At 37.6% G+C, this 21634-nt stretch overlaps 1 protein-coding gene across 5 annotated transcripts in view; it reads left to right on the top strand.

Annotated features, from left to right (window-relative positions):
• Window positions 1-15127, top strand: part of Nup62cl (nucleoporin 62 C-terminal like) — a 55641-nt gene extending 40514 nt beyond the window's left edge. For 4 of the 5 annotated variants that reach the window (XM_087599355.1, XM_087599354.1, XM_087599352.1 and 1 more), the window contains exons 8-9: window positions 150-216; window positions 14899-15127. In XM_087599355.1, the coding sequence (XP_087455481.1) occupies window positions 150-216; window positions 14899-14990 (159 nt within the window). In that variant the 3' untranslated portion in view covers window positions 14991-15127. The remainder of the gene's footprint in view (window positions 1-149; window positions 217-14898) is intronic. The other variant, NM_001427605.1, reaches the window with a different exon arrangement.
• The last annotated feature ends 6507 nt before the right edge of the window (window positions 15128-21634 follow it).

Genomic DNA, 21634 nt, shown 5'->3' with positions numbered 1-21634 from the left:
AGCCCCATTAATATGTAGTTCATTGTCAATGCACCAGTTACCAGAACAAAATTAAATGTTGCTTCCTAGTTTCAATTTCCTGTGTTGCTTGCTTTTTTGTTTACTACATTCCAATAGTCATAATCTAAAAGACTTTGGTGTGTTTTCAGCTGGAGCAGATCTGCAGGATTCTGAGTGCTCATCTGGAGTCTCTGCAGTGGATCAGCCATAATTCAGGTGGGAGTTTGCTTTATACATAGTGTTGTAGGTATGAAAATGTATAACGCACATTGTGCTTTCAGGGACCACACTGACTTAAGCCCTTGGCTCAAGGGTTGTTCAGCTCATGCTCATATACTCTCTGAAGAAATTCTACAGTTTAAGTAGAAGTTAATAAAAATGGGGAATGGGTATAGGTAAGGTATTGACAGTATCAATGAAGTAGGACTTTTTTGGAGCTGGGGACTGAACCCAGGGCCTTGTGCTTGCTAGGCAAGTGCTCTACCCCTGAGCTAAATCCCCAACCCCGAAGTAGGACTTTTAAATTTATCTTTTATATAGAATTTTGATCTTGGTAAAACATATATATTTTGTATACTCAGAATTGGACCCAAAATGAGAGACAAATACTAAAGCCCTTCTCACCCAAAATCAGCACAATTTCTGGCATACTAACTCAGTGAAGATAACCATTGAATGCAACGTTCTTTTTGGAATGTTTTTTGTTTGAAGGTATAAATGTATATGTTCATGACATGTGTTTAGGCCACGTGTGTGCATGCTTGTAGAGACTGGGCAAGTCGAGGTTGGGTCTCTTCCTCTATGCCTCTCTGCTTTAATAATACAAGTTTTCTGTGGAATATGTTTAAGTTCATCTTTATCTTGAATACCCTGCATTGTTTATAAACTCTTTCAACTAATAGTCATTTCTTGGCAGAAAAATATACTAGCAGAAAATGAACCAAAACAGACTACAGGTTATTTTGTTAACTTTCTAAAAATATCTTATTGAGGTACAATTTACATACCATGAAATTCAGCATTTTAGTTGTTTAAGACAATGGGGAAATCGTGATTGTGTATTTCTGTTATATAGTAGCTGATTCAGGCAAGGGTCATCAATAAATGGTGAAGCTATAAAGTTTAAGATCATTGAGGAATAAGATACTTATATACTCCTAAAATTTATCACTCCGTGTATTGATTAATAAAACACACACACACAATTCAGGTGAAGCTAGTACCTCTTTTTAGCATACACTTAGTCTGTTGGAGCCTTTAATTTCATTCTCAAAAACGAAAGATAGATAATACGTACCCTTAATTTTTAGAAGATTAAAAGAAGCAGTGTATAGCTTTCTTTGGATAGTGCCTAGTCCGTGTTGGTAGTTAGTAAATGACAGTGAGAACTAGTTAGTGGTTGTTAAAATTTGTGTTGTTTGTGTATGGGGGTGGACATAAGGAAGGTCATGGGGTTCAAAGGTAGCTATTAAACTAGATCTAAAGAGTTACTTCCAGGTAGCTTCTCATTAAATACCATGTACATTGAGAAGTTGACACAGTAGCTAAGAAGAAGGGAAGTGTTAATAACCACACAATGCCAAAGAATGAGATTATTCAAAGTTTTCCTGTGTGTGGCTTATTTTTCTACAGCGAACAGTACTTTTGGGGTGGAGTTGAAGGGGTGTTATAAGGTAATTTAGGTTATAAAGAAAAATTGCAGTGATTTTTCTCTTGGCAGGGATCCTCTTTGTCATAAATGAAACCGCAAGGCTCCCAGCCAGTGTTTCCTTTATAAAATTAAAGTTGTTAGTGTTGCAAGGGATTTACTTTATATAAATGAAAAAACTGTGGCCCAGAAAGGTTTAATGACTTCTTTAGAACACACAACTAAGACCAATCATAGAAGAATTGGGATCAGGATCCAGAGTTCCTTGTGTGAAAAACATTATTTTTAATTCCGGTGAGCTTTTCAAACAGTGTCGGTATTGTTAGATATAAAAACAAATTTTAATCATGCACAAAACAGTGGAGGACAGGGTAGTTAAATATGAAATATTTTGGATGGGATGTTAATTTTCAGTGTCTGGGTGAAGTTCTCAGTCAAAATTGATAGCAGCATAAGACAGTAGAGGGTGATGATTAATAAGAATTCCTTTTTTTTCTAAAGATTCATTTGAGTTTAAGAACTAGAGAAATGTTATAGAGCAGCAGTTCCCAACCTGTGTGCCATGACCCCTTTGGCAAACCCATCTCCCAAAATATTTATACTCCGATTCATAACAGCAGCAACATTATTTATGAAGTAGCATAATTTTATAGTTGGGGGTCACCACAAATGAGGAACCGCATTAAAGGATCGCAGAATTGGGGAGGGTGAGAACCCCTGGTCTAGAGGGTTTCATTAGAGACGGACTCTCCTGAAGAATGAGAAAACTCTGTTAGTTCGTGATAGCACAAGCTTCTTTCTGCCATCCCCACCCAACAAGCCTTTCCTTTTCATATCAGGAAACGAGGTAATCAAGAAGGCAGCATGGTGGGGTTTAATTATATTGTCCAGGAAAGGATTTTTTTTCTTTTTGTTTTATTTTCCTTTTTAATAGTTAATTGGCTCATGTCTGTTGAAATGGTCTGTGGACTGAAAGTTTAAGATTAAATTAATCCATTTTTTCACTTTCAGAGAGCAGTTATAGAAAAATGAATGAGTGTGTTCTTCTGGCAATACAAATATTATATTTTACTAAAAAGAAATCATTAACTCATATAAAATCAAATCTTTATTTTAAAATGTTTCCGGGAAATGTTTTTGTGACTTAATATCTGTAATATTGGCACAAAAATTTTCCATAATAAAACATGGCAGCTGTTACATGAAAAAGATTACATACTTAACTGAAAAATCATTTATTTAAAAGTGATTTTGATGAATATTATTAACTGAGAAAAGCTAAAAATAAAAAGACTGTATATACTGTGTGATTCCAAATATATGACATTCTGCAAAAGGCAAAACTGTAAAGATAGTTTAAAAAAAAAGATCAGTAGTGGGCGTGGTGATGAATGAATAGGCAGTCAGAGAGCTGTAAAAATATTGTCTGTGGTACTTTAATGATGGCTACCTATCATTATACCTTTCTGAAAGCTGTAGGATGAACAACGTTATTCATGAACTTCAGTGTAAAGAATAGACCTTGGAGGGGTTGGGGATTTAGCTCAGTGGTAGAGCACTTGCCTAAGAATAGACCTTGGGTGGTAATGGTACTTTATCAGGGATAATGACTACACTGGTGTGGGACAGTGGTAGCTGGGGAGGCTTGTGAGGCTAGAACTTTTGAGTATATTCAGTATATGGGGACTCTCTTTTTCTGGACAATATTTTCCATGAATTTAAAGTTACTCCAAAGAATCCATTGTGTTTCAAAGGAAAAATAAAGATGAACTGGAAATTGAACACCACATACACTTTATGTTAACCTATTACTTCATAGTCCATGAACTTTTCAACATCCACAAAGGTGTGGCAAGCCGGGCTCCTTTAGATCTCTAACTCCTACACCAGTCCATAGCGATAGGCAGAATTAAAAGGGGTTCAGAGACCATCAAATTAAGGGAAGTCTGAACACATGCAGGGTTTCAAATACAATGCTTATTTACCCTTAGACAGTATCTGTGGGGTCTTTTCAGCTGAAGAGTATAATAGAGAGTGAATAGTAGCCACAGATGCAAATCGGAGCTCCCTCTCGTCTTCCTTTTTGTAAGACTGTACAGCATTCTTTCAAGACTGGCTTGACAATAGTGCTGCAGTCCCACATCTGTCTTCTGAGTTGGCAGCCACTGAAGCTGCAGCAACTCTAGCTCTTTGGGGACCACTTACGACAGAATTGGCAATCTGTCTGAAGTCATTTATTATTTGTTTTAAGTATATGGAGTATATTCTGGCAGAGGAGGGAGGTGGGATAAGGGATCCATGTTTTCCTCTTGCTTCGTATACCACCATCGCCCTCCCTGCCCATTCATAGTCACCAAATAGCACAATAATAAAGGAGCAGGCCATGGAAAACACGTTATTATTCGAAACGTTATTATTATCGTGGCATTGGGCTTCTTTCATGAGATGTCCCAAGGTTCTAAGACTAAATCTATTTTATCTATGATCATCGCGGGCTCCTAAAGAGTAAAACTGCATAGTTATTCTATGGAGTCTCACATTTATATTGTTATTTAGAGCAGAAAGAATTATTCCTTAAAGTAACTAAAATGATCTTCCGGGTTGTTAAGTTTCCAAAGTAGAGTCCCATGTCTGTGACTACCTTACTTTCTATACGAAGTATTCTTAGTCATCAACTGTATCTAACTAACTCTTGCATAAAATGCTTTAAGGGTTCATCTTAGAATGGCTGTTTTACATAATGCCTTATAATTGTGCTTTTGTTTTGCCCAATATTAATAGTTATTATTTGAGGAGACAAATTAAACTTTTTTAGTGTTAGATCTTTTTAAAGCAGTTTTGATTCAGCCTATAAGTGATTTTTTTTTTCTTTTGGAGCTGGGGACAGAACCCAGGGCCTTGCGGTTGCTAGGCAAGCGCTCTACCACTGAGCTAAATCCCCAACCCCCTATAAGTGATTTTAAAAATATTTTTATTAACCAGCCATGATGGTATACACTTTAATACCTTCGGTTGGAAGGCAGAGGCAGGTGGATGTCTGTGAGTTCTAGACTGCCCTGATCTCCACAATGAGTACCAGGCCAAGCAAGTCTAAGAGTGACACCTTGTTTCAAACAATCACTTTTTATTAAAGTTAGACATGACGGTGCAAACACATAATCCAGGTACCTTGAGGGGTAAAGCTGGAAGAATCGGGAGTTCAGGGTCGTCTTTCAGTACTCAGTGAGTAATTGAAGGCTAGGCTGTGCTGTATGAGACCTTGTGTCAAAATGAACAAACACACAAAAGCAAACCCAGGATATTTGTTATTTCAGCTCTTTTATCTGAAGAGCATCCAATGCTGAAGTGCCAAAAGATACCTTTAAACTGCAATTGAGCCCTCGTCCTCTTTCATCTTCTAGACTAGGCTCCAATTCACATTCACTGATTGAGGCTGTTCCCTTTGCCTCTGCCTTTCCTTACATTCTTTGGGCAATCTTGGTGACATTGGTGGATTGGTAAGGTCATCTCTTATGTTCTGGAATTGAACATTCCACTTCAGATACTTTAGAATTGAATGGCTTCTGCCAGCTCTGTGACAGCAGCACAAAGCCACCTAAGTAGACTTTGCTCATATAGAATGTGTATTTTAAACTCCACAGGGACACTTAAGTCTTCCCATTTCAGTTAACTGAATGGTATTTTGCGTCTTTCCACTATTTAAATGATCCACTAGATCATCTCTGCTATTCTTTACAGACAAAACAGATGTTTTCCCTTAATTCCAAAGAATGTCCTGTACTTTAGATTAGGGGACTAACATTAGAATTAAGCAAATCTTCAGTTCCTGTTAAGAAATAGTGTGTGGTGGTTAACATTCTCAGAGTCGAATTCTCAGAATTCTTTTTCTGTATGTAAATCCAGATTTGACATACCCTCAATACACCTGCAAAATTAGATTTCTCACTAATCCTACTTACGTACATTTTGTGCCCAAGTGAATTTCCTCAAGCTGGAGAGCTTCCCCACATGCAACATAATTTAAATCACTCACAAATACCAGAATTTATATTGTTTGTAAGAAAGATAGGGTTTTTTTCCCTCCAAAGCAGTTTTCCTCTTGCTGGTGACTGAATACATGCATGCATGCATACACACACTGGAGCCTCGGGATAATGCCGTTTTGGGGCCCATGCTCAATAGACAAGTCAAACATGAAATAAGTGGATGGCCTCCCTTACAGTATTCAGATAGACAGTCCTCATGTTAAGCACACCAGTGTTTGAAGGAGCAAAGGATAGCATTATGGTGTCAGTTATAGCTCAACACAGTGCTTATTTTACTTTAATTTTATTTTTGAGACATGGTCTCACTATGTAGCTAGGCTGCCTTTGAATTCATGGTGCTCCTCCTGCTTTAGCCTCTTAAGTGTTGGGACTATAAGTCTGCCACCATTCTTAGGTCAGCACTTAGTTTGTCTGTTTTTAAATTACTATTATTTATTTGGAGGGGCTCTGTATATTCCACAGTGACTCTATGAAATTCAAAGAACAACTTGTGGGAGGAAGTCAGCTCGCTCTGGGAATCTAAATTATGCCATTAGTCTTGTTGGCAAGTTCTTTTTATCTGCCAAACCATCTTGCTGGCCCAGCATTTAGTTTGTTTTAATTAATATGTATCTGTTATACATATCAATGAAGTTCAGTGTGATATTTCAATATATGCATGAATTATGCACTGTTTTTTCAAAAATTTCAAAGCATTTGACAAGCAGGTACATTAATAGGAAAAATGCTGTAGGAGAGGAATCAACAGGCCCAACTATGAATTCTCATAAGCTTTGGCTTCTGAGAAGTATTGAAACCTTCGTACATTTTTATTTACCATCACAGAATATTAGGAGACTCGAAGTAGCACCCACAGGCTTTGGAAGACTCAAGTGCTGGGGCTGGGAGATGATTCAGTGGGCATGAGTTGCGGACCAGATTAGACATTGTAATTTTAGATGTTATGTAGATATTGAACAAAACACCTATGTGTTATGGCTCCGTGTTAGTCTGTAGCAGGCATAAATGGTCATGTTATCTCTGCCTTCAACAGGTACAAAGGGAGGAGATTAAAGTGTGATGGATAAAGAAACAAAAGCTGGGGGGGGGCGGCAAAATGGCGCAGCAGGGTTGCTGCTGCTGCCCCTGTTTTAATTTTTAGGAAGTGGCTATTTAAAGTGAGACTTCTATAATGAGTAATATTTTGAAAATTTTGATAACTGACCAAGTGAAGACCACATAAAGATGTAAAAATAATTCTCCTGCCTGGGCTACCTACCCTGCCCGACTGCAATAATTCAGGACCCCTTTGCCATTTGCTTGTCTTTCTTTTTACCCATCTTTGAACTGTATTTTCCTATCAATTGTGTGTGAAGAACAGTGCTACACCAAGCATAGGAGCTTCTCATCACTTTAATATCACAATGACACCAGATGCATTCTTATGAGTGGGGGGCAGCACGGAGGGGGAGGCTTTGTACTTCTAGAAGTACTTTCTTCCATCTAGAAGTGTACAGCAAGAACTGAAGTAGAGCTGGCTGTTACTTGGATTTTAGAAAAATGCATGTCTTAAAAGTAGCTATGACTAGTCAAAGGATAATGTCATATCCTCTTTCCCTCTCCCCCTTTTCTCTTCACTTTTCTTTTCTGAATTACAAGGAAAGATTAATTATATGAAATCCACAAAATTTCAGTTAGTGTCAAAAGCAACCTAGCTTCCTATATAGGATATGTTTGGCAATAGCTAAAACCGTAACATGTGACATACCTAGGAAGGCTAAAGCAGGAGAGCCACAAGTACGAAGCTATCCTGAGCTTCTGAATGAGGTCCCCAGGTCAGCTTCAATTATAGAGAAAAAAACCTGTTTCACCAGCATTAACAAAATAGCTTACACATATGTGTTGGGCTTTTTGTTAGGAAAATTGGTTTGAGGTCAACTCAGATTCACAGAGTTGTAAGAAATAATACCAAAACCCTACTTATTATTACCTTATTTTCTTATTACCTTATTTTTCTTATTACCTTATTTTTCTCAATTATAGCATCTTACAAAACTGTAGTATAATAATACCATAATCAGGATACTGACATTGACCCAGCCTGTCATAGATTTTAATGCTAGGCAATTTGTCAGTGTTTGCTTTTGCTTTTATTATCTGTAATCCCAAAGATTTTTCTCTCATTTTTTTCTAAAAGTTTTGTCTTTTTTTACATTTTATATTTTAAGGTTGTGATACATTTTGGTTTCATTTGTATGATAGGTTTGGATCAATGGCTTTTTGTTTGTTGATTTTGCCTGTATTCATTCAGTAGATGCAGTACTATTGAAAAAACTATCCTTGGTCAAAAGAGTTTATTTTCTTTTGTCATTATGTTTGTTTATATTGTGTGAGTGTTCACACACAAACACATGCCACAACACGCATGTCACAGTCCGAAGACAACATGTAGGAGTCAGTTCTCTCTCCCATGATGCTTTGGTGGCAAGCACTCTTATCTGCTGAGTCATCTTGTAGTCTAAATTTCTTTCCTTTTGAAAGACAGACTCTGACACTGTAACCCAAGTTGTTCTCTAACTCATGGCACTCCTCCTGCTTCAGCCTCCTTAAACCTGGGAGAGCAGACATGAACCAACACATTTGGCCCTTGAATTTACTTTTGTGCCTTATCAAAAATCAGTTTGGGGTAAGCTTGGATTTCTTTTCCTGAGGTCTTTATGTTTATAAATCTTTGTGTCTTTCCCCTTAACTATCACACAGCCCTTAGTTTACTTATTGCTTTCATTTCTGATCATATATGCAAAACGTCCAGTCTTTCATCTTAACGTAGTAATATTAGCTGTAGGGTTTTGGTGGGTGCTCTTTCAAGCTCATGTATTCTCAGCTATTCCTAATTAGCTGATTTTTTAAAAATAATAAGCAGGTGTGAGATTTTATCAAATGCTTTTTCGGTACAGTTGTTACAAGAGCTTTTTATTTAATTGGATTACATTGTGGACTCATTATTTTTTAAATAGACAGTCATCCATACATATGTGGGATAAAAAAAAGTCAGCCTTTTTGGATCTATTTTTCTAATTCTCTGCTACAAGCTTTTAAATATGTGAGATACTTTGGGTGTGCTGCAGATTTATTGGCCCGTAGTTTTCTCTTGATACTGTACTATCTTTGCCTGTTTTTGGTATCAACACTGTCTTCTATTTCTTAGGATTTGGGGAAATGGTATTAATTCTTCTTTGAATGTTTTGATAGATCATCAGTAAAACTGTTCGGGCCTGGGTACTTTTGTAGGGAAAAGGTTTCATTTGTTTCTAAATGTATTTTGATTGTGTGTTTTACCTTGGTTACATTTTAAAAGCCTTCTGTTTCTCAAAGAATTAGGCTGTTGGGTTATAAATACAAAATAGTTTTGTAGTTTTGCAGTGGTATGTCCTGTTTCTTTTGTGATCCTGGTGATTTGTGGTTTCTGTGCTTAAACTTCTCCCTCTTGCCTGAAGTTTATTAATTTTATTGACTTTTTTTTCTCTCTCAAAGAATTAGCTTTTTAGTTCATTGATTTTTTTTTTCCTATGGTGATTCTGTTTGCACTTCTCTTCCTCTTAGCTCTGTCTTTATTACTCCCTCCCTTTGCTTGCCTTGTGTTGACTTTGTTCTTTTTCTGTTTTTCTAAGGTAGGCACTTAGAATATTGACTTGAGACCTCTCCCTGATTCTAATGGTTTTCTTAACCATTAAAGGGCATTAAAGGGCATTTCTCTTAGCCAGCAGTACATTTGACCCCAGTTGTCATCTCCAGCCATAATTTCACAAATGGTTATTTTTATTTTCACTATCAAAACTCTGCATTAAGAAACATTCAGGGGGTTGGGGATTTAACTCAGTGGTAGAGCGCTTGCCTAGCAAGCGCAAGGCCCTGGGTTCGGTCCCCAGCTCCAAAAAAAAAGAAAAAAAAAAAAAAAAGAAACATTCACCCACAGATATGCCAGAGGCACCTCAAATTAAATTAATTTTGTCAAAAACTATTTAGTCTTAGTTTTCCTATATTAAATCCCTCCACCTACTTGCAATGCACAAATATCATAAATTTCACTTTGACCATTATTACTTTAATTATGATCACACAGGTGCTGTTCATAGCCTAGCACACTCCATTTTCTTTCTTTTTACAGGTTTTTGTTTACTTTTGAATTTTATTTTTGGCTTAGTTTTCTGTATACTTAACAGTAGAGTTAGTACCTGAATCCCTGATTTTAATTTAAATTATCTAGTTCAACCTGCAATACTTGTCTCTTCCATCGAGCTGTAATCTCTACTCTTTGTTTTCTGTGCTGTTTATTTGGTGGTTGTTGGTGGTGGTGGTTCCTGGGATTGGAATTAGAACCTATATGCATAGGTTATTAGAATATAGGAATTAGAACCTATATGCTTAGCAGATGCTCTACCACTGAGCTATCCTTTCAACCCTCCTCTATTATACCTTCTGAAATTGGTGCTGGCCTGACTTTACTTTGTGACTCCCTTGATATTCTGATCCCTTGATTCATTCCCTTGGTTCCATTATAGCACATATTCCCCCAGCTTCCAGAGAGAATGTACAACATGTATTTTGATCTTGTGCATTGCTGAAAAGATATGTACCCCGCTAGCTCACTTGATTGATAATGTTAGGTATTAAATGATAGCTTGGAAATAATTTTTCCTGGGACTTTTGAAGAAGCAATTCTGTCTTCTTCCAACTCTGAGGGCCATTGTGATTCTGAACCTTTTCTGAAGGTTCTTCATTTTGGGTTTTTCCCTATTGAAATTTTTAAGCTCTTTCTAAGAATACTTAAATTTAGGATGATATGCTTTGATGTGAATCTGTTTCATCTACTGAGCCTAATATTAATGAGTCCAGAAACTCAGTTCTTTCTGTTTGAGGCTGTGCTCTCAAATGAGCTTTCTGCTAATTTCTTTGCTTATGTTATCTCTGTTCCACTTTCTGGAAATATACTTAATCTAATGCTTGCTTCCCTGAACTCATCTACATTTTTATTCTTTCCTAGTGTCTCTCTCTATGGGATTTGTTAGTTTTTCTAGATCTGTACTCTACTTCTTTTTCCAAACTTGTGTTGATCTTTACTTTCTGCAATAACCTTTATGTTGCAAGAGCCTGCTGTCATATGACGAGTGTGTGTGTGTGTGTGTGTGTGTGTGTGTGCGCGCGCGCACGTATGTGCACTTAGTAGCATTCATTCATGTTTGTAGAATCAGTATCATCCCTGAGTTGGTTAATTTTTTCAAAAAATTATTTTGCTCTTCCTAATTTGTTGCTCTCATCTTTCCATTTTGTTTCAATCTCTCTCAAATTGTTTTTCTCAAATATTCTTATACTTAAAGCAACATGAAACATTTTGTAGCTGGGTTTGTTAACTTGCTGTGGGAAATTATGATTAGATACCTCTCTTTTCCCGTCACCGAAGGACTTTTAGCCACTATCTTTTTTAGACTTTCTAGCGAGTCAAAGTCTCTGGAGAAGAATTTTGCAGTTCCTGGCTGTAGATTAGTTAGGCCAGTGTTAACTCAGCATTCTTAGAACCATAGAGCAGGAAGTAGACACTCCATGCTCCTTTGTGGGCACACTTAAGCTCTTGGAAACATCTGTTTACTCCTTAGCTTTAATACAGAATGCCCACCCTTGACTTGATCTGGTATCTCTGATCTAGAGCTTAGCTTGTTCAGTTGTCAAAGCAAACGTTCTGCAGAGCTCGAATAGGGAGCACTACCCAGAGGTAAGATACAGAGGAGAGGAAGGGTCAGCTTCTTAGTCATGCATCCTGTTTACTGCTCCACTTTGAACACCATTTGGAATTATCTAGTCCTACCAAGTTCATATTTCTGACACAGAACTCTTCGCAATTTTTAAAGTGTTTCATGCCTTTCTTTGTATACTTAACGTTTTGGTGTTTTACTCCTCTACATCTTTACAACTATTTTACAGATGTGTGAGTTCAGTCTGCAGAAACCTTCGTGATCTACTTTCTCTTCTCACTCTACTTCAGTTCGTTTCCACACTCCTGTCAGAATGATCTTCATGAAATTATTATGTCTTTATTGTAGACCCCTTACTCCTGATTTTTCAATAAGACCTGATCTTAGCATCATATACAAAGTACAGATTTTAACTTCTTCATAGCAATTATGCATTAATTTGTCTGTATTTTTGAAATGTACCTCTGGCCTTAGGTTTTGATTTAGTTTAGGGTTTAATAGACAGTTACAATTTATTTGTCCCCTGACATGTACCTAGCACAGTATATTAAACTTACTGTTATTGTTGCAGAGGCTATAGATGAATGTGTATGTGTCCCTGTGTGTATATATGTACATATGTGAGTGTATATGTGTTGCTCTGTATTTAAATCTCTCTGTTTCTCTCTCTCTTTTCGTTTCTCTCTCTGTCTCTCTGTGTCTCTGTCTCTCTGTGTCTCTGTCTCTCTCCTCACTCTTCCTCCCCTTCTCCCTCTCTCTCTCTCTCTCTCTCTCTCTCTCTCTCTGTGTGTGTGTGTGTGTGTGTGTGTGTGTGTAGGCCAGAGGTCAGCCTCAGTGTCATTTGTCATCCTACCTTGTCTTATAAAACATGACCCATTACTAAGACATTGGGCTCATCATTGAGGCTGGCTAGCCAACAGGCCCAAGAAATCCACCTGTCTCTAGTTCCACAGCATCCTTTACAAAGAACTTGGGACTTGAACTCAAGCCCCCCTGCTTTCACATCAAGCATTTATCTAGCTGAGGGGTCTTACCAACCCCTGAGCTTCTAATGAAAGAGAAAATACAAAGCTGACAGGTAGTAGACCTGCATACATAACTGTCTTTCCATGCTACTAACGGCAGTTAGCTAAATACTTGAATATGCCATGGTGTTTGTTCTTATTTCTTCTAGTTTTGAGATTATAGTACAATTACATCATTACCCGTTCTCTTTCCTTCCTCCCAAGCCTCCCATATACCACTCCTTTCTTTCAAATTCATGACTTCTTTTTAAATTAATTGTGTTGTTGTTGTGTGTGTATGTATGTATGTGTGTGTAAACACATACATACATACATACAAATGGTTTTTTATAGTCCATTGTTAAGTCTTAAAGTCCCCAACTTTTTTCTTATTTTAAATTATGCTTCACTAATCAATACTTTTAATATGAAATGGTATTGTATTTTGTCAAATGCTTTTTCGACATCTAATGAGATGATCATGTGATTTTTTTCTTTGATTTGTTTATATAGTGGATTATGTTAAGAGATTTTCATATATTTTCATATATTGAAAGCAACCTTGCGTCCCGAGATGAAGTCTACTTGATTGTGTTGAATGATGGTTTTGATGTGTTCTTTGATTCAGTTTGCTAGAATTTTATTGAGTATTTTACATCGATACTCATAAGCAAAATGAAAACAATAAATAAATAAACAGTACTGTGTGATATTTAAGGGGAAAGACACAACGATCCACAAAATAAAGACCTCAGAAACAAAAATACAAGCTTACCCCAAACTGATTTTTGATAAGGCACAGAAGTAAATTCAAGGGCCAAATGTGGTGGTTCATGTCTGCTATTCCAGGTTTAAGGAGCTGAAGCAGGAGAATTGCTGTGTTTATGAAAATAGATTGTTGTGATTTCATTACTAAATACATTGTCATTGACTAGATAAGTCTGTAGAGCTGTACAAACATCAATATCAATAGCATTTCAATATTTGAATATTTCTCTTTCTCCCAAGTGTCCTATTGCCCTACTAGTAGTTACCATCCATTCCTATCCCAAACAAGTCTCAGGAAATCTTGAATCTACTTCTTGTCTTTGTTGATAACTCACATTTTGTTTAGTAATAGAATTTTTATTTTTGTATGTAGAGTGTCTTTTTAATAATGCAGAAATATAAATGCTGTATTTTTTTTCAAGTGACTAGTACTAGAATTTTACTTTTACTATGATGTATTAACTTAATATAGTGTCAGAAACCAATCAGTGATGCTGGTCTTGGGACCAGAAATCTGAGCAGTAAGTACTATGTGCAATGTCTGCCCTTAATGAATGAAGGGCCTAAAACATTTGAGGTGAGTTAATTCAGAAATAGTCCTGGGAATTCAATTAGAAGACATGACAAACTGTTTATAGTAAGCCTCTCTTAATAATGCTGACTTGTGTTTCTTGACATTTTATTGACTTTTAAGATTGTTATAAATGTAGTCCCTTGCATTTAGTATGTATCAATCAGCAAATTAGTAAATTGCACTGATGGTGACGTCTCTAGTCTGAAGTTAATGGCTCAGACTGCTCGTTTATGCTTCCATCACATTAAAACCGTTATTTAAGGGGGGGGGGGGAATCTGCACCCTGCAGTTTGTTATTGGAACAAAAAGAAGAGATTTATTTTGTCAAGCTCATTATCCACTGTTGTTCTGGCCCTTCAGCAGATAACCATGATTTAAATTACCCACTCTTAGAGTGTGATCTTACAGAGTGTATGTATTTCATATATGTATGGTGCTTTTCAAAAACTGGGTAAACATTAAGACTGTTCTGGATGGTTGAAAGGAATAAAGTAGATCAATTAAGTTTTAGTTTTTATTTTGCAAAACTTTCCTTTCCTTTGAGGGTACCAACTATTATTTGTCCCCTATGAAAACTAACGAGCAGTTCTATTTGTGCATTTTTGTAGAAAAGCTCTGATTAACATACTTACCTCAACAGTTTATTTTGCCTGGCAGAAAACTACTATTTGATATGGTAACTATTAATGACATTTTGCAGTACACTGCCCCTGAGCAAACTTAAGAACCACCAAGGTAAATAAATAATCAGGAGCCAGAAATGTAAATATTCTCCAAGGTCTGTCTTATAGGTAGCTCAGACCTCCCCAAATCTATGTGTTCAATGTATTGACCACCCTGAATTGTCCTTTTGGGTGTTAATGAGTAAAAACAAACAGTTAATACTCTCTCCAATAAAACATAAATTGAAGGCAGACTGTTATTGCCCCAAAGTTAAAGACAACAAAGAATGATTCTCATCCACTATTTTTATTTCCAAACTAATGAATTTTTTCTCTCGGATTTTCTAAAACTTAACCCTATTAAAATTGTGATTTAAAGTTCCATATGTCATAATTGAGGGGAGGGTGTGTTATTGCATCCATGGAATGTGACTTTGACTAATGGTTCTATGCCTTTCCCACTCTAGGCATAATGCATAAGAAGGTAGAGGAGGTTGCAAAGGCATTTGAGGAGTACCGTCGCAAGGGGCAAGATGCCATGAATGTTGCCTTTGAGTAACTGAAGATACCATGAAGAAGATTGCCTTTGAATAACTATCGCTCCAAATTACTCCTTTTGGATTATTCATTAACCCTAAATTCTGATGATATTAAATAGAGTAGTATTTTCAGTTACTACTTAATTTTTGATTGCAATAATTTGTGCATGTGTTTTTCATTTAGATAATGTGAAGAGAAGTGTGCTTTTTTTCTTTCAGAATGGAATAAAGTCTGGACACAGTGATAGTAATGCCTACACAGAATTAAGTAACCCCCTTGTGGGTATTGATTCTGTGTGTATAATACCTGTCTTATTCAGATTCTGCATACTGTCACTAGTGCACATCAACTTCTTACTGCAGCTTAATTGTGGCCAGTTGTTTGCCAAAATGCACGTGTCACCCAGTCTTTACTGGGTGTTTGTGGCCGTTCATAGAAAGTGCTGGATCCTGTAAAGTCTCAAGTGAAATTTACTATCTACTCTGAGATATAATTTTACCTGTTAAGGGAAATATGGGCAATGAAAAAACAAGTGTATGACAAATTACAGCAAGTGTCTTTCAGGAGCTCACAGATGATAATGCGGTTTTATGGATTAGAGATTTCATTTGGGCTTTGATTTTTCTAATGGTACTAGAGATCAAACCATGTGCCACACTCTTGGATAATATACCCAGCACTGTATTATGGGTAAGGTCCAATGATCCACTTACTTTTGACAATATACCTCAGTGCTTTTGTTTCTAAATCAAGATCTCACTGTAGCCTATGCTGGCTTGGAACTTACAATCCTCCTGCCTCAGTTTTACAAGTGCCACTATACCTAGGTATCCTGGTGATTTTTGTCATTTGTTTTGTTTTAGCATATGATTTAGTTTTCTGTCTGTAAAGAAAAAAGCTGCCTTCTTAGCTCTAAAACATCTTCATCTCTTGTGTTTCATCCAAGTTGCTAATAATGATGTCCTAAAAATGAAAATAAAGTGATTAAAAGGTTTTAAGTGACTGAATTGAGTTTTTGTTCTCCAAATCACCCATAAACACATTGAAGGGTTCTTGTTACAAAAAAATTTAAATGACTACTAGTGGTAGTAAGTTTTATGAGTAGAATAAATACTAGAACTTAATGGATTCACTTCCTATACAAATGTTTCCATGAAATAGCTATTTCAGTAAGTTTTTGTCAGCGCTCAAGATTATGCAGTGTGAACTGGACCTGATAGCACAGGCCTATAATCTCAGTCACCTGGAAGGCTGAGGGAGAGGGATCACAGATTCAAAACCAGCCTGAATTCAACTAAATTAAGACCTTATCTCAAAGAATGAACCAATGTCAACCTGCAGTTTTATGATAGAGTACTGCCCTACCATGCACAAGCTTCAGTCTTTAATACTGAAGTGTGTGTGTGTTGAGGGGGATAATGCATACTATTAAGTCTTGTAGACTCTCTTAAAGTAAACATGGCTTTTGAGTAATCTCTAGTTTTTATACTTCAATATGATTACTAATATACCCTAGATGAGGACAAACGTCCTTTTTGTTTTGTTTTCTGATAAAACTCTGGTATAATAGCCCACATGTAAGTGAGGCTCCCACATTCAGTAAAGACAATATAATACCTTATATGAATTTCTGGTTTTAAACTTCTGTTTAGGGGCTGGGGATTTAGCTCAGTGGTAGAGCGCTTGCCTAGGAAGCACAAGGCCCTGGGTTTGGTCCCCAGCTCCGAAAAAAAAAGACCAAAAAAAAAAAAAACCAAAAAACAAAAAACAAAAAAAAAAACTTCTGTTTGTCTAATTCACTGGAAAGAAAAAAATCATCCTGGGCAACATTGGGTTTTGCCAACTGTTTTGTGAGGATAAAACTTTTTTAAAGAACAGTATCAACCCTACCCCCCAGCTTCCATGTACTAAAACCACCAACCAAAGAGTACACAAGGGGGTGACCCATGGCTCCAGCTGCATATGTAGCAGAGGATGGGCCTTGTAGGGCATCAATGGGAGGAGAGAAGCCCTTGGTCCTGTGAAGGCTCAATGCCCCACTGTAGGGGAATGCAAGTGTGGGTAGACCAGAGGTTGCGGGTGGGTGGGGGAGCACCGTCAAAGAAGCAGAGTGAGGAGGATGGGATAAGGATTTTCTGGAGTGGAAACCAGGAAAGGGGATAACATTTGAAATGTAAATAAAAAAGTCTAATGAAAGAAAAATTTTTTTCAAGTCTCCAAAGTTTTGTGGTTTTCTTATTCCTTTTTGAATGCTAGCAGAGGGCTTTTGAAACTTTTTTATATAAAGAGGAAGCTGAAGTCCTGTTTACTCTGTCCTTTTGCACCATCTTTACTGGAATTTGTAATATTTCGACCCTCAGTACATAAAAGTAGCCACTGGATTCCAGATTAATTCACTAAGCCTCAGTGTACTGTGTTTGGAGCCTTACATTAAATAGCCCCTTAACACCATTTGATTCTGGTTCTAACTTGTCTAAAAGACATGACATTGCTCAAACCAATGTTAATTTTAAAGATCAGAAATAAACCATTTTGCTAATAATTCTAAGGCAACCATTGTTACCTAGCTTAAATATTAACTGAAGGAAGTTCTTACATTTCTAGTGTCTTGGCCTTTTCTCAAATACATAGCCTCTTTCTTCCTTTAAGAAGAAATTTGAAAGCCATGAACAAGGGTTTTTTTTCCTTTTAATATTAGATGTTCAGTAGATTCAAGAGGAGATTTTTTTAAACGTTTTCTCTCAGTCTCAACTAACTCCGATCCCTGGAAACTCCCAGAGACTGAGCCACCAACCAGGCAGCATAAAGGGGTTGGTCCAAGGCCCTTGGCATATATACAGCAGAGGACTGCCTTGTCTGGCCTCAGTGAGAGAGGATGTGCCTTATCCTGTTGAAACTTGAGGCACCAGAGAGTGGGGGAGGACTGTTCTGGGGGGAGCACCCTCTCAAAAGCAAGAGGGCAGAGGAATGGGGTGAGGAACTGTGGGAGGGGAGACTTGGGGGGGCAATGGCTGGAATTTAAATAAAACAAAAAAACTTTTCCATATGACAGAATTAAAACCGCTTCCTAATGTATTCATCAGAAGCATACAGCAAACAAAGCACCTTAGGAAACACCCTGAAAACATGTCTTATTTGTTAAAGAGGAACTTTGGCTCAGTTAAACTAATATTATAGATTGGTGTCTTAGGGTTTTACTGCTGTGAACAGACACCATGACCAAGGCAAATCTTTTAAAGGACAACATTTAGTTGGGACTGACTTACAGGTTTAGAGGTTCAGTCCATTATCATCAAGGCAGGAACATGGCAGCACCCAAGCAGGCATGGTGCAGGAGGAGCTGAGAGTTCTACATCTTCATCTGAAGGCTGCTAGTTGAAGACTGACTTCCAGGCAGCTAAGATGAGGGTTTTATAACCCACACCCACAGTGACACACCTAGGCCAACAGGGCCACACTTTCTAATTGTGCCACTCCCTGGGCCTTGCATACACAAACTACCACAACTGGCATAAAACCATTACTTTGTAGATTGACATACTTTTCAGTTTGTCATAAATTTGAGAGGTGGATTTTCAAAATTAACTCATGATAAGGAGTATAACACCAAAGGTCTTAAAGCTTTTTACAGACTGTCTGATATGCTTTTAAGATGGGAAAAGGGATGCTGTGAAAATATAGGCATATGTGAAAATAATAGGTAGTATACCTTAGTTTAGCACAGCTAGAAGTACAATGCCATTCCTTCTAGTGAAATTTTCCAGACATCACTTGGTACCTACACTTGCTGTCTGCAGTTATATACAGACACATAGAACGCTTTTTCACGACCTCGCTTTCCACTTGCAATTGCACAGCCACGTAACTGTCTTTTAGCCATCCCTTCATTCTCCAGTCATCCCTCCTTGAAGATTTGTTATATACTGTGTGTATCACTCCAGTAGCAGTAGACTGTTTTATTAGAACTAGACAAATTTGCCATGATGATGAAATGTTCCACCCTTCCTAGAAGTCAAGCACACTATCAAACTTGATACGTGTTCCATTTCCCTATTCACAAATTTGTCAAGCTTGCCTGAGCATCCGTGTTAAGCCCCACCTCTCTAAAAAATAGGCCTAGCTCACAGATTGATGTGGCCCACAATTTGTTTATACTTAAACCCAATCTTTCTTCTACATCAGAACTACAAAGCAATGTGTGTTTGCATTTATTTGCTAGTGTGCTTCTAGAGCACCGACATTTGCATTTAGTAGATTGCAGATAACTTTAATATGTGTCATGATAGTTTAAATCTACTAGACTAGAAGTTCTTGGGAAGTACAAAGGTATAAAGCTTTCGTTTTGTTCCAGTAGCTGCTCTTTGGTCTCTTGCTGACTTGAACGGGAGTTGATCAAGGAGTTTGAGCAAGTGTGAACTTACTGGATCACCTTGGGATATTTAAATATCTTTGTCATGGCAAAGCTTTAAAATCATACAGCTTAGCTGGTCCCTATTCTTCTGAAACAGTGGTTCTCAACCTTCCTAATTCTGTGAGCCTTTAACACAATTCCTCAAGCTGTGGTGACCCTCAACCATAAATGTGGGAAAACCTGCTAATTAAGGTTGAAGTCTACCATTGTCTCAAAGCCCTTCTGAGCTCAATGAGGAGGAATCCCTTCTGTGGCTTGTCTGACCTTGTCACCACCCCCACCCTAAGCCTCTACCTGTAGAATGTCAATTGGCTTCTGTTGAGATTAAGGGTTGGACTTCCTTTCTCCTGATAAGAAACCACTGGTTTAACACCTGAGATTCCTGAAGTGCTTCCCCATGCAAATGAGGCATCTTATTACCTCAACAGCCTGTGTCCTTTGACCTTCCTGGATGCTCCATCCCATCCCCCAAACCACATAAGCTTGAATCATATACCAAGTAAAGTTGATCTGCGCCCCTCCCTCTGACCCCAAATAGCTGATTCATATGTCAGTTCCTTATGTACTCACAGGGCTTCCAAACCCTCAGTATATTGTCTCTGTTCCCTTTGCTCTTGTGGACTGATATCAGCCTATGATCCCCAGAGGCAGGGAAGGTCACACATACAATTATTTTCATTGCTACTTCATTACTGTAATTTTGCTACTCTTATGAACTGTAATATAAATATCTGATATGCAGGATGTCTGTTGTGTATACCCTGTGAAAGGGTCATTCTAACCCCAGGAGGTCGTGACCCACAGGTTGAGAACTGAGTGTCCTCATTTTATATAAGAGGAAGCTGATTTAAGCTAGTTAAAGAAATTTACTGAAGGACTGGAGAGATGGCTCAGTGGTTAAGAACACTAACTGCGGGGTTGGGGATTTAGCTCAGTGGTAGAGCGCTTGCCTAGGAAGCACGAAGGCCCTGGGTTCGGTCCCCAGCTCCGGAAAAAAAAAAGAACACTAAGTGCTCTTCCTAGAGGTCCTGAGTTCAAATCCCAGCTACCACATGGTGGTTCATAACCACCATGGGATCTGATGCTTTCTTTTGGTGTGTCTGAAGACAGCTAATAAATCTTTAAAAAGAGAAAGTTACTGAAATTCACAGTCCATAACTTACCAAGACACATTTTAACATCCAGATTGGTGCAAAACCCTATTATGCTATATTGTCAGTAACTGAGAACTGAAATCTCAACCCAAGTCATATGAACCCCAAAGTGTACAAGATATTTTTTTCTTAACTTGCCCCTGACATAACATTTCTATTTAATTAAAAATAAGCAATTGGATGAGACAGTAATACAGTTAGAAATTCAAAGGGCATAAAGGTATGTATGGCACACACCTGCAATCCCAATGCGTGGGAGACTCAAGCGGCAATATCACAAGTGAAAGGCCAGTCTGAGCTACATATGGAACCCTGTCTCAACACAACAATTTCAATAGGGACAAAAACATATAAAGAGTTGTGGTTTTTTCCTTCTGTTCTTGTCCCTCAACCACTGAATTCTGTTAATTGGAGACACTCACTGTCATATGTTCTCATAGAAACATTGCATGCATATGCAGGCTATATATATATTCCACCTTTTATACAAAGGCAAATATACTGTTATTCTGAAACTTGCTATTACACTGGGTATATTTCCAGAATTGTAATACAGAGGACTTTACCACCTTTTCATCATTATATAGACTTCATTGAATGTATTTGGACAATTAAACTTTACCCTCCCCCACCTCAGTATTCTGTTATAGACAGCAATTGGACAGTAATGCACATAGATTAAGGGTTTGTTTTATGGCGGATATTATTTGTAGATGTGTTCCATGTCAGTATTAATGTCAAGTTGTACTTATTGGAGGTTGTAGCAATTTATCCCCCTACCAGCAATATTGAGAGTGCTTATTTCACCAGAATGTCAACAAAACAAATGGATTGCCATTATGGTATCATTTCCTAAGTTAAAAAAAAATGCTATTTAGGGCAATTTTATTTTATTTTATTTAGTCTCTTTCTTACAGCCCTGATTTTATCCCCCTCCTGGTTGACTCTCTGACTGTTCCACATCTTACACCCCACCCCCACCCCCCTACATGCCCCCTTGTGTCTCCACAAGGATGTCTCCACCCCACCCACCCCACCAGACCTCTAAACTTCCTGGGGCCTCCAGTCTCTTGAGAGTTAGATACATCTTCTCTGACT

Source organism: Rattus norvegicus, chromosome X (assembly GCF_021556685.1).
Source record: "Rattus norvegicus strain SHRSP/BbbUtx chromosome X, alternate assembly SHRSP_T2T, whole genome shotgun sequence".
Lineage (NCBI taxonomy): Eukaryota > Metazoa > Chordata > Mammalia > Rodentia > Muridae > Rattus > Rattus norvegicus.
The sequence above is the reverse complement of the archived record's forward strand: the minus strand, read 5'-3'. Positions and strand labels throughout refer to the sequence as shown.